This window comes from Sorex fumeus, unplaced genomic scaffold, assembly GCF_029834395.1.
Source record: "Sorex fumeus unplaced genomic scaffold, SorFum_2.1 ptg000024l, whole genome shotgun sequence".
Classification (NCBI taxonomy): Eukaryota; Metazoa; Chordata; class Mammalia; order Eulipotyphla; family Soricidae; genus Sorex; species Sorex fumeus.
In genome coordinates this window covers 16444462-16458615 of record NW_026606081.1, presented here as the reverse complement: position 1 = coordinate 16458615, position 14154 = coordinate 16444462, and the positions used below count along the sequence as shown (strand labels likewise).

General features: G+C 42.2%; 1 protein-coding gene across 1 annotated transcript in view; it reads right to left on the bottom strand.

The window, feature by feature from the left end:
- TBCK (TBC1 domain containing kinase) overlaps window positions 1–14063 on the bottom strand; it is a 169397-nt gene extending 155334 nt beyond the window's left edge. The window contains exons 1-2 of the mRNA XM_056114054.1: window positions 14031–14063; window positions 10666–10885 (exon numbers count right to left, since the gene is read on the bottom strand). Of these exons, the coding sequence (XP_055970029.1) occupies window positions 10666–10858 (193 nt within the window). The 5' untranslated portion in view covers window positions 10859–10885; window positions 14031–14063. The remainder of the gene's footprint in view (window positions 1–10665; window positions 10886–14030) is intronic.
- Between the last annotated feature and the right edge of the window lie 91 nt (window positions 14064–14154).

Here is a 14154-nt window from a genome sequence, read left to right as displayed (position 1 = left end):
CCCTACCAAGTACTTTTCAAGGAATGGATATGAGGCGAGCTAGAGAACGGTGTATCTGGGATTGCAAGGATCTGGGGTTGGACAAAGGCTATTTCAGGAGAGGCCCACAGTCTAAGAGAAGCAGGAGGTGTCATGCAAAGTGAGTTCTAAGTTGGGTAAGATGGAAGTCTAGCATGATGACAGATCGTAAGCAGAGATCCTAAAGACACGAGGCTGCAAAGGCTATAAGAACTGGGATAACTGCTAAGGGGTTTGTTGAAAACAAATTGTTGAGGTAGGAAATTAAGAGAGCAGAAGACAGGAAAGGGGAAGGTCAGAGCAGAATATCCAGAATATCCAGGAAAAGGAGTCGTTCTCGTGTGGTTCAAAGCACCTGGAGTAGAGGTGGGACCCAGGAAAGGGTACCCAGTGGTCACGTGGGGTGTAGGGATAGGACAGTGGCTGATGTTTAGGAGTTGAGACTGTCTGAGGTTGGGGGCATGATCCTGCAATCTGAAATTTGAAAACTAAAAGTTAATCTCTTACATGAAAGCTGTCACTTTCAGATGGGAAATCCAAATGATTCAAACAGGAAACAAATGGAAAAAAATTGAAAGAACACAATGGGGTGGAGGCAAGGGAAAGAGAAAAAGGGGGAAAAATAAATTCAAAGATCTATTTTTTGAGGATTTGTTTTGGGGGCCACACCAGTAGTGCTCAGGGGTTACTCCTGGCTTTGCACTCAGGGATCATTGCTGTAGGCTCAGAGGACCATGGGGATGGAACTAGGGTCAGCTGTGTGCAAGGCAAGGCAAGTGTATTATCTCTCCAGCTCCAAAGATCTTTTAAAATTCAATAAAAGAGCATGTAAAATTGAACTCCAAGAAATTCAGGAAAACCAGGAAATTCTGGAATAAAAGCAAGCAGGAAGCTGCATGACCTCGCCATCCATCTCATCACCTGCCAGTTCTCCTCAAGCTCCTGGGCCCGTCTGTCCTGTTTCCCCCAACGAATGCATCTCTTCCACCTGGTTTAAATGCTTCCAGTTCTTCTACTTAGACTGCAGAGTTTCATACTGGGTTTTCTCCACATCTACTCCCTAAACCCTTCTAATTTTATCTCAAGCCTGTAACCTTTCTACTTTACATCATTTTTTTTTTTTTTGCTGCATCCTTTGGATGTTTATTTTTCTACATGGTCATATTAAGCTGTTGAGGCCTTTAGCTTTGAATAAACCTATTATGCCAATTTTATATGGTAAGCTAAAAATTAAAAGAATTGAAGGAGATAAACATAGATGATACCAAGTAATAGTTCTAAGAGAGTTGTTCGAGATGTTTGGTCCTAAATATTTCCACTGTGGAAGACTAGCTTACGTCTTACTTTAACTCCCAAGTCACTTCAAACTCCACAGAACCCAAAGTGAACTTACAGTGCATTCCTCATCGGTTTCTTTTAGCGTTAGTTCAGCAACTGATACCACTGGTGGCCAGCAGCTTCAGCTAAAAACCTAGGCGTAATCTCCTTTTTCTCAAATCCAAGAAGACCAAATCAAATCTCTCTTGATATTATTTCTTCCTCTGCTTCCAGCATCTGAAGTTTGATCCCTCGTGCACCCAGGCCCACACCAGTCCAATTCTCAGCAGATCGCTGCAACAATCTTTTAGCTGATCTTCCCACATTAATTCTTTTCTCCTCCAACATATTTTTGAGTTCAAGTGTAAGTGAGAAAACCAGAATAAGTCCATCTGTTGATGGACCCCTCTGGTTTCTTTGGCTATGTTGTCTCCTCAGCAACACCCCTCCACGCTGGCCTTCAACACCATGCCACGCCTTCCAGCACCACTTACGGGACGAGCACCTGGGTGTCCACTGCCCGAAAGGATCTTTCCTGGGGCTTATATGACCTTTCCTGCTGAATTCCTCCCAGGAAGCATGGTGACCCAGGGTGCTGGCTCTCTGTCTGTGCTCAGATCCCATGGCTATTACTCATTTGTTATGTGGCCTTGGAGAAGTTCTATTAAGTTCCCAATGTCATGTTTCCTCTTCTGGAAAATGAGGACAAAAACAGCAGCTACCTCAGGATTATTGTAAGACTGAAAAGTGTTAGTATATAATAAAGACCAGGAAAAATGCCTGGCAGACACCAAGCACCATCACAGTGCTATTATTATTATTATTATTATTATTATTATTATTATTATTATTCCCGGGCTGAAGCAATAGCACAATGGGTAGGACGTTTGCCTTGCACGTGGCCGACCTGGGTTTGATTCCTCCGTCCCTCTTGGAGAGGCCGGCAAGCTACTGAGAGTATCCCGCCCGCACGACAGAGCCTGGCAAGCTCCCTGTGTCATATTCAATACACCAAAAACAGTAACAACTAGTCTCACTTGTGTTTTTGAAGTGAGCAGATGCCACTGGGCTACATTAGCACTTAATGTGGATGAATGGAGACATTACCGGCACCCGCTCAAGCAAATTGATGAACAATGGGACGATAGTACTATAGTGATACTATTATTCCCTTTGATCTCCCTCAAGGAGATTTTTGGTCCTTCATATCAGTTTTCCTATAAAAGACTGCACGTTGTACATTTCCTTTATAGCACTTATTTCAAGCATGTATATTTTACATGATGGCAAGAATGTTCTTGGTCTCGGTCAGTACTGCATGAGAAATGCACCTCAAATACGGTCATGGTCACGGTCCTCCCATTATTCATCGATTTGCTCGAGCGGGCCCAGTAACATCTCCATTGTGAGACTTGTTACTGTGTTTGGCATATTGAATACGTCATGGGTAGCTTGCCAGGCTTTGCCATGCGGGTGAGATACTCTCAGTAGCTTGCCAGGCTCTCCGAGAGGGGCAGAGGAATCGAACCCGGCTTGGCCGGGCCAGCTGCGTGCAAGGCAAATGCCCTACCGCTGTGCTATCGCTCCAGCCCCGCACCTCAAATACAGAATATTAAAATACTTGATAAATGAATTAATTTAAGAAAAGCATGGCATGGCTATTAGAGGTGTGTTATGTACAGACATCTCAAGGACAATAGTGTTGCTATAAATTGGGAATAATAAATAGTGCTGATTTTCATATAAAACACATACTTCTCAATTTATTAAATTTACTAAACATGCATGTTTCAATAGTTAATAATTTCAAATTGGACATCCATAAATCTCTATGTGTATGACAGATTTCCAAAGTGTTTGGCAGTAAACTATAATTTGCTAGGCCTAAAATGATTTAGAAAACAAAACTGCCTGATCTCTTCTGGAAACACATTCAAAATATCATAAACCAGAGCTTGCCAAAACTTCAAGATGATACGGAACTTTGAAGCATTTTAATACAGCAGAGACATAATCCTTGGCCAAATATCAAAGTTCCTCCCCAGAGGTAATGGAGTGTATACCTAACAATGTTTCCAGTATGAACTACTTTTTTTTTTTTTAAAGAAACCATTAGTGTGTCTTCATTCTGAAATCCTAGATGCCTGTTTGAAAATAACTTCTGTTCATTATGAAAACAACACTGACTCACAGAATAAAATATCAGAAAAATATCTGGAAATCACAATATGCCAAATATAAATCAGCAATGAAAAGCCAGATCCTAGCAATTATTCTCTTCTTAATCTCTTATTTCTTAAAAATCAAATGTGACACTAAGATGAACCTGAAAGAGTAAAACATACATGAACCTTGAGATAATCTTTCTTACAAAAAATATTTATAATGAGTATGGAATATGAACTATCATGTATTTTCATATGTACATACCAAATTGTATGTCCTTTTTAATTAAAACTATTCATCGTGGCCCGAGAGAAAATACAACGGGTAAAGCGCTTGCCTTGCATGAGTCCCACCTGGTTTCATTCCTGGCATCCCATATGATTTCCGCTGAGCATGCCAAGAGTGATACCTGAGTGCAGAGCTAGGAGTAAGCCCTGAGCACCTCTGGATATGGCCAAGAAACAACAACAATAACAACAACAACAAAAAATCAATCTATCCAAAAAGACAAAATTCAATTGAACTGTATGTTCTAAGTCAACACTAAGAAACAGGAGGGAGTGCAATATTGAGCAAGAGAGATATAAAGGAATCAAGAAAGGAAGACTCGGGAAGATTGTGGTTTTCTCCCCAAGGAAGGAGCCAATCACAAGAGGCTCTCAGAATACAGTTAATATGACATCGCTCTTACGCTATTTCCAGTACAACTTGTAGACTGTCCGTCACTTTCTTGGTGCTACGACCAACCAGGGCTTGGGGTACAGAAATTGGAGCCTTGCATACATAAGGTATGCAGTCCAGCTCTGAGAGCTATCTCCCAGCTGTTTGGTAAATATTTATACAGTGAAACTGACAAAACATTTTGTAGGTCAGTTTTATATGACAACTGAGAGAAACTATATAGTTGCTAGTTACCAAACACTAACCAAAAACTTACTGGGAAGGCATTTTTGTAAATGATAAAAAAAACTATAATAATCTTGTAATATAAAATAAAATCATAATTAATTTGAATAATATAAATCTTACTCTAAGTAAGGAAGATCATTCTAGACAACTGTGATCCTGATCCAGTCAGTTAAAAGGACCAGAGAATAAAACTGCGGCATCTCTAAAGAAGAAATTTCTGTTGGCTTTAGCTTCATCTTCTGTCCAAGAGCTTAGCCTTGTTCTTTTCATGATAGTCTGTCCTATGATTTCATCCTTGCTTTCTCAACCCCTCTGCAGAATCAAAGAAGCCAGTTCCCAGAAATAAATCTCTTCTTAAATATGTGCTTCTGGTCCTATTTCTCCGAAGGAGCACTGAGCTGAGGCAGATATGTTTGAAATGTAGAAGCAGCTAAAGATAAATCATAATACATTATCTCATGGGTTCTTAACAAACCTATTATTCTCTATGTAAATTTCGACCTATTCATTAAAATAAGTTTGTTTTTTATTTAATCAGCAGTCATCCAAAGATTTCCAATTTATCAATGGCAAACAGCATAGGATGTTTTGTGGTTTGAAATCTTCACTTTGGTTCTAAATACTGCTCTTATTTCAAGCTCAGAAGAAAATGATTGAATTTGTTAACTTAAGTATTTTCATACTTTTATTGGCCTTTTCATTCTTAAGCATAATGTCTTCAATGTTCATTTTCATAAGCAAGCCCTCAAACTGTAACAAAATGCCCACTCTTGAGATTAAATGGGCTGGAGCGATAGCACAGCGGTAGGGCATTTGCCTTGCACGCAGTCAACATGGCCGACCCGCGTTCGATTCCTCCGCCCCTCTCAGAGAGCCTGGTAAGCTACCGAGAGTATCTCGCCCGCACGGCAGAGCCTGGCAAGCTACCTGTGACATATTCGATATGTCAAACACAGTAACAACAAGTCTCATGATGGAGATGTTACTGGGCCCGCTCTAGCAAATCGATGAACAACGGGAGGACCGTGACCATGAGATTAAATACTTCATCCTGCTGACTTAAAAGAAACAAGTATCATCTTGAATCAGATTTAAGAAGTCTATAGAAAAACAGCAAAAGCCTCACTTGTACACAATGTCTGTCCATTAAACAGACCATCTGGTATGAAGTTCTAAGGAAGGAGAGGAAGGTGGAGGCACGAACACGGAGCAAATGGGTGATGTCTGCATCGCAAGGAGAATGAAGGGAGAAAAGGAACCGAATTATTAAGTGGCGTCCAGACCAAGCTCATGGAGCATCACATCCCCGAGAAGTGTGTATCCACTGGGGAAACAGTGGAGTGGAAACCTCTTAGACTTTCCAAACTAGATATAACTGCAATGACTTACATGATCTGGAACAAACCAACCAGCACATCAGTACTTATTTGAATTCTGCCAGATGAGGCGCAGAGCCAACATAAATAAGATCATCAAATTCCCTAGCTAGCCCTTTGACAACCATTGATATTTCTTTCACTTCAGGCGTCCAAACTGGAAGTCTCTGGATGTTGCAGATGACTGTGATCCCCGCTGCCCAGCTGAGAGCTTCTGAGCACCACAGCACAGGGGTAGCAGCTGCAGAGAACCCAAGGATGGCAGGGCAGGTGGAAAACCCTCCTGGTCATGTGTGGTGCCGAAATCAAAACCGCCTGGCCTCGTGATAGGACCCTACCAGCTGCGGTATCACTCTGGCCCCAGCAATACTATTCTACGGAGGGGTTATGCCACAAGATTTTACCTGGATCTGTGTTCACTTGGACTCATTTGGGTAGAAGGAAAACAAAGAGCTCAAGAAACATCTAGGATGATTGGAACAATTACACCCGCCCCCACCAACACACATACACACACACACAACCCACTCCTCCCCCTTCCAATACTAGGGGTTGGAGAGGTAGTTCAGCAGGTAAGGTGCTTGCTTTGCACACGTCTGCCTGGGCTCCGTCTTTGGCATCACATCTAGTTATATATACGTGTGTGTGTGTGTGTGTGTGTGTGTGTGTGTGTGTGTGTGTGGCCCCAAAACAAAAGAAGAAGGAAAACCTACCCATAGTGGGCACTGGCTAGAAGCCCCATCATATGAAGGGACTAGGCTCCTAGACATAATACTGAGAGAAATAAAGGGTACTGTTGGGTAAAGGATGAAGATGTTCTAAGAACTCAGTGGAGTGGTCAGTTTGGGAAGACAGGCACACTCCAAATCTACAGAGCTAAGATAGCAGGACCAATGATGGCCTCTGGCTATGGATGGTAATGAGAACTAATGGAATTGCCATGCTTTGCTTGTACTGGTTTTAGAATAGGATCAACCTGAAAATGGGAAATTCTTTAGAATTTGTGATAGAATTACAGGGGGCAGGGTGGGGGGAGAACATTTGATGCTCCTGAGACTGACAATGTCTATAATGATTGGGTGACTAAAAAGCCCCCAAATATGATAGGATTTTAAAACACCTGGTTAACATCATTAAAACTACATATTAAATGATAAATTAGAGCAAAAATTTTGTCTTAAAATATTTTTAAATACCACCAAATTTTTTTGACAGTTACTTTCTAGACTTCTGGCAAATGATTTGATCTATTAATTCATTTGTGGCTACAGTTATCTCTAGTTAACATAGTTCTCTTAAAAAGATTAGAAAATGCCTCCTTATTCCAGAATGAATTAGCGGATCCAACTCCAGGCTGCAGTTAATATACTCCTTTCTCTGTAGCATATAAATTGAAAAAATTCTGTATTGTGGTGCTAAGGCAGTGAATTTAAGGTTGTGAAATATGATAGGCCTTATAAATATATAGATAGGTACAGGCCAAGTCAATTTTAGAAGATCTGTGATTCTACACTGAACTTCTCAATTTTATTTTTAAATAAAAAGCTAAAATTCTCTCACATGGCTCTTAATTACATGCTTTTAAATGCTATTGATTATCCTTCTCATTTTCTGTTGGGGCCACATCTGATGATGCTCAGGGATAACTCCTGGCTCTGTGCTCAGGGTCACTCCTGGCAGTCTTCAGGGGACCATCTGAGGCGACAGGGATTGAACCCATGTCAGTTGCATGCAAGGTAAGAGCCCTTCCCATTTTACTATAAATGCTATTTTAATATAAGGAACACTTTTAAAGAATCTGATGTAAATTAGAGTCATTGTCCAGAAAATGCAAGAATGTGTGTTTGTGTTTGTGTGTGTGTGTGTGTGTGTGTGTGTGTGTGTGTGTGCATGCACACATGTACATGTGTGCATCCATGCTTTTACGACTGCAAGAGATTCACAGAACTCCTGATGCCCAGTCATAGGCCTGATGGCTCTGGTGTTAATAGCTGCTATTTTAACTGTCAAATTTCGTTTCCTCAGATGTTCATCCAACAAGCCACAGAGATTTCACAGCTCAAAGACCAACACACGATACAGATATAAAGCAAACTTACTTGCCAGATGTGTCAAGTGTACTGCCCGCAACAACACATGCCAGAGATCTTAGCTCCCCCCAGACAAAAGGGCTTAGGTCTAATGTCTCTGTACTTCACTGGATGAGTAGATTGTGTGAACATTATAAATCTTACAACTGATTATCTTTCCAGATTTTTGGTAAGCCTGTCAAAGTTAATTCTTAATATTTCACTTCATTATAAACCATAATTTGAAGCAGATGGACTTGATCTTTCCCTCAACTGAAAGACGTTTACAAATAAATTTATACTCTAAATGAAGAAATTAGATTAACTACTCAACTTCAAAATATAATCTAAAGCTATAGTAATAAAAACAGTATCTTACTAGAATACAAAACAAATATACAGTAACAGTGAAAGCCTGCAAGCGAAATCTCCACACACGTTTAAGTGTGAAGTCACTGAAGTAAAGCAGGCCAGTCTCTTAGTGAGGGGAGGAAATTGGCCAGTCTCTTGCCAAAGAATGAAGCTGGGTCCTTATCTCACAACATGCACAACAGTTAATTCAAGAGGGATTAAATAACTTGGCATTAAACCAGAGTCCGTAAAATATGTTGACGAAAACAACATAGGGTGCACTCTGGTGGTGGAGAAGGGGGCATAATCCTCTACCAAACGGAAATATGTACTATTGTAAGCATGCTATGTTAACTATAATGTAACATGAAAACCATGCGGATATTAATAACTTTCTATTTTATTCTTTTCTCCCTCCTCTCTGAATTATATTTTTTCTTTGTTGTACTATGTATGTATGTTGATAACTACTCTCAAACATTTTTTTAATTCAGAAATGCACACTCCTTTAAAAATACACACGTGTTGGGCCTGAAATCTTTCAGGTATAGTGAGGGAGGCACTAGACTGCAGGCACCCAACCTGAATTTGATCTCTGTACCACATTTGGTCCCCTGAGCCAACCAGGAGTGTTTTCTGAGCATCACAGAGCCAGGAATACGCCCTGAGCACAGCTTACGGACCCACAAAACACAGATGCTTAAGAATATATTAAGATTTGGCTTCTTTGGAATATATCACTAGTAAAAGCCAGTATATCTTTTGAAAATCCATCAGTCCTTTTAGGTCACCAGTGTCATTAACTGGACATGACCACCATCTGCTTTCAAGTGTCCCTTACCTCACACAAATTTCTGTACAGGGGTTTGAGCAATAGCACTCTTCTGTAAAGAGTTGGTCGTTTCCTCCTTTGTATTTAAACAAAAATAGCATGTGACATTACCTATTACAGTAATAGTCACTGTAGTGTAATGGTGCTTGACTTTTGCTTCTCTGCTGCTTCTTGAGCTTATTTGAGAACTGGAATCCTGTCTCCTTACCTTGCAGATGGAGGACCATAAGGCCAGGCAAGTGTCTGTAAAGGCTGGGCAGTGAACGACAGTTACGACAAAACACAACACACAAAATCTCACATGATGTGGAGAGTACCCTGCTCAGTCAAGTCAGCCAGAAAGAGAGACAGCCATGGAATGGTCTCCCTCCTGGGTGGGATATAAAGAAACAAAGGAAGAAAATAACAAATGCCCAAAGGCAGGAGAAACTGAGAACTGGTGGCTAAGAGAAAGCACACCACAGCAGGGGATGGGACCGCGGTGAAGGGGCATGGGCATGGTGGAGAGTGCGGTGCTGGACTGTTCTGTCTGACAGGTGCTGGAACCCCGTAAGGAAAGATTAATATAGCTCTCAGTCGAACCCCCCCAAGAAATAGGGATTATAGACAGCACAAAGGGTTGAACACAAGCCTCGGTGAGGCAATCACAGTTCTATTCCCCGGCAGAGCAGGCCAGGCAGCACTGCATTACCAGGCCCAAGCACCAACCATCAAGCTTCGCAGCCAGGCTGAGTAATGCCAGGAGTGGCCCCTGGACACCCGAGGAGGAAATCCTCCCCCCCACAACCAAACAACAAAACCAACTATGTAATAACTCTTTCTTTATTCAGTTTTAATCTATTACTTTCAGACATAAAGCACGTCGCAGTAAACTATCCTCAAGTTTCTAACATCACCAGCTTCATTTTCTTCTCACGGAGGTAACAAAATGTGTTTAGGATTAGGTGGTTTCCCTAACACAAAAAGTCCTGATCTTCAGGCCTGGAGACATCAATCACTCAGGCATGACGGTCTGATCACCAGGACATTCATTCAACATTTTGGTAACTGAATCCTAAGACCTCGGTGAAGCTGTCGCTAATGAGGTAAGAGGCGCAAGTCATTTAGCCCCACGCCTTCAGAACTGAGAATCCTCAGAAGAAACAAACAAAATGGAAAATAAGAATAAAACATGATTTAAAAACTACGAAAAGAATCTAGGAGAGGAAATTAGCTGAGATTGTAGGGAACGGGCATCCCCATTCTGCCTGAAGAGAGAAAATAGTCAAGTTCTATTGTTGCTGTTGTTTCAGTTACAGTCAGACGAGCAGTTACAGTCACAAAACTCAAGGGACTCAGTGTGGTTGGACTGAAAGCTGAAGGGGTAGAGATACTAAGAAATACACCTCAACAGGAAAGGAGGGCCTGGATCACGAAGGATCTTGTTTGAACTTCCTGGTTAGAAGTTTGGATTTCACCTGGTAGACCCAGACATAAGTAAAAGGTCAAGTATGAAAGCATGACTGTGTGGGTATATGCATGTAGATGCATGCACACACATGGCAAGAGCACATACTAACAATTCATTTCTTGTGTATTTATAATATGCTCACAGTTGAAACCACAAAATAAGAGAGAAGCAACTCACCATGCTTTCCTCTGGAAATGTCCACATATTGACACAGTCTGGGATGGGTAATAGTTTTCAGAATTTGAAAGCGCCCTAAAATTTTGATAGAATTGGGTGTGAGCGGAAGCCCATTGCTTCCACAAACATCATGTGGTAGAGCCGAGGCAAAGAAGGTGAAGGCTCCCATCTCTGCATCCTTCAGGGGAAACATGCTTAGCACCAGCCCAGCCAAGACAACCTGGGGAAAGAAAATCAACACAGCATTCAGGAAGTATTTTCTTATAAGAAGAAAATGTCACTCTAACAGTTAAAAGAAAATGCCGATCGAACAGTTAAAAAAATTACATAAAAAAATACCAAATTAATAGCGAGGTGTTAACTCAAAACAAGTCATGATCATACAACCATATTGCAGTTCTAAACTAGAATGATTTAATCACATGAAAGCATCTATTCCTTCAATGACAGGGAATTCCTCTAAGAGATCACAGGAATTTCTGCTATTTCTATTCACATCTCTGCTCTTCATCTAAAGCTTAACTAACCCACAGGCCTCTAATAACTTTTCACAGAGTCAGGAAAGATACATAGATACTAAGCAGAAACTTAAAAGGGGGTGGAGTCTCTCAAAAGCAAAGTTGAAATTTAAACTAGCTACTAGAAGGTGCTGCAATAGTATCATTTTTTTTTTTTGCTGTTGCTGCATGCCAGATTATTAACATGTGATGTGTTTTATAGCCCTGACAGCTGCTGCTGACTCCAGTTTCCAGACTGACAAATAGACTGAGAGGCAGATATTACTGTGCGGATTCCAAGGGGCCAGATCTTTCCACGTGGAATCCAGAGGCACGGAACACAGCGCCTGGAGAGTGAGAAACTGGCTTCAGAGCAAGTGAGTCAAAATAATTTATAAAAACAAAACAAACTCTACCTCATTTAAAAACATTAAAAAATCTATATCACAGGGGCTGGAGCGATAGCACAGCGGGTAGGGCGTTTGCCTTGCACGCGGCCGACCTGGGTTCAATTCCCAGCATCCCATATGGTCCCCTGAGCACTGCCAGGAGTAATTTCTGAGTGCAGAGCCAGGAGTAACCCCTGTGCATTGCTGGGTATGACCCAAAAAGAAAAAAAAATCTATATCACATCCCATTTTTTAAAAAAAAACAAAGGCTGTGAAAAAATACATTTCACAAAAGAGTACATAGGAATCAGTTATATATGTGTTTGTATATATATAAATGTGAAGGTTATTAATTCTATTAAAAACCAAGGGACTGTTCATTAAAACCACATGAGGATTTAGTCACCACATAATAAAAATTTAGAAACCTGACAGCATGTGTTAGGAGGTACAGAAAAAACAGATCTTTCCCTTTACAGTAAGTGGAAACGTAAACTGGCAAATCACTTTGAAGACTTATCTGGCACAATTGTGCCACCCCATTCCTGCAGATACTCTCACACAGACACCAGGAGGACCAACACAATGATATTTGTTCCTAATATCAGCAAACTGGAAACAACTGAAATGTCCAGAGATGAGTGAGTGGCTAAAAAATTAGACAGAATAAACAGAAAACAATCAGGATACATAGCCTGTGCTATGGCACAAATGCTTCTTACTTGGGAGGCACAGGGGATGGTGTGCAGCAGTCAGAGAACCCGGGCCTCACCCTTGCGAGGCGAGTGGTCTACAGCTGGGCCATATGCCCTGACTGTGCTTATTAGAAATAGAATATTGAGTGGCTGGAGCCATAGCACAGCGGGCAGGGCATTTGCCTTGCACACAGCTGACCTGGGTTCAATTCCATAGGGTCCCCCAAGACTGCCAGGAGTGATCCTTGATTGCAGAGCCAGGAGTAAGCCCTAAGTAACACTAGGTGTGCCCTCCCACCCCACACACACACCAAGAAAATAATAATAATAATGTTGATAGGCTAAAAAAGTCATACAAATTTTATGCCAAATTTCATTAAATTTAAAAAAAACATTTCGGAGATAAATCTACATAGGATAGGCATATAGTTTTTTTGCTTGGGGACAATATCTGGCAGTGCTCAGCACTAACTCCTGGCTCTGTACTCAAGGATACTCCTGCCGAGCTCCAGAGGCCACATGGGGTACCAGGAATCAAAAAAGGACCAGCTGCATGCAAGGCAGGTGCTTACCTGCTTACTGTTTCACTGGCTCACACATAAAAGTTACACACACATTGGTTGGGTGGTAGAGAAGCCAATGGGTTAAAACAGCTGAGGGGAGAGACTGGGCGGGAAACTCATGAAAGCTACCAGCTGGGTCCGAAAAGTCATTCAACAGATATTTTGAAACTCTTGTGTGTTTTGTTTGGTGTTTCTCAGCTGGTGGGGAAGAGCTGAGAAAAACAAAACAACACTTTCTGTCCGCAAAGAATTTGTGGTTCAAAAGCTTAAATAGGTGTTGGGGGCGGGGTGGGGGAGTAGGGAAAGGGCAAAAGATGCTCAGTGAATCATGAATAAAGCCTTTTACACATCCCCCCCAGAGGATAATAATAATAAATACTTTTAACTTTATATGCTTCCCACTTACTTTATATGCTTCCCCTTAACAACTGTCACAAATAAAATCAAGGACATGAGGCCTATGAAAAGCAACCCCTGACAATTTTAAAGTGACTTTTCTTTTTTCTTTTTTAATATTTTTTAATGGATCCCCAAGAGGTACAGTTACAGACTTACAAACTTTCGTGATTACGGTTCATTCATACAATGATCGAGTGCCCATCCCTCCACCAGTGCCCATTCTCCACCACCAATGGTCTCAGCATCTCTCCCCATTCTCCCTGCCTCTGTGGCAGGCACATTCCCTCTTTCTCTCTCTCTTCTTTTGCGTGTTATGGTTTGCAATACAGGTACTAAGTGGCCATCACATTTGGTCTACAGTCTATTCTCAGCACACATCTCCACCCCTAGGGAGCCCTCCAAGCATCATTCACTTAGTGGTCCCTTCTCCATCCCAACTGCCTTTTTCCCCCAGCATGTGAGACCGGGAAGTCGAGGCTTCCTTTTCTCCCACTGCACCAGGGAAAGTTTACAATTCATTTACAGCGGACTAAAGCTTTTCCAACTAGAGGGGCGGAGGGGAGGGAATGCAATCACTGCACAGAAGAGTCCCGAGCAGGGGCGTGGGGGGGGTCCTCCCCCTTGAAACCCAGGCCCCGTGCAGAGCTCACGTGCCAAGGGCTGCCCACAGTCTGCAAAGGACCCGCGTGAGCGATTCTCGGGAGCGGGGGCGTGCTGCCCTGGGGGGAGGACAGAACTCTGCAGAAAGCGGTCCTGCACCTGCTCCCCCATACGCCCTCGGCCCCACCCCATCGGACAAAGAAAACTGGGGTGCCCCGGTACCTGCCTCTGAGACTAGGGGTGCAGCGGGCACAAAGGCCAGGGGACGGAGCCTGTACCCAGGGCCCCCGGGGCTGCTACGGCCACCGCAGCCTGGTGCAGCAGGAGCTGAGACTCGCAGCTCGGA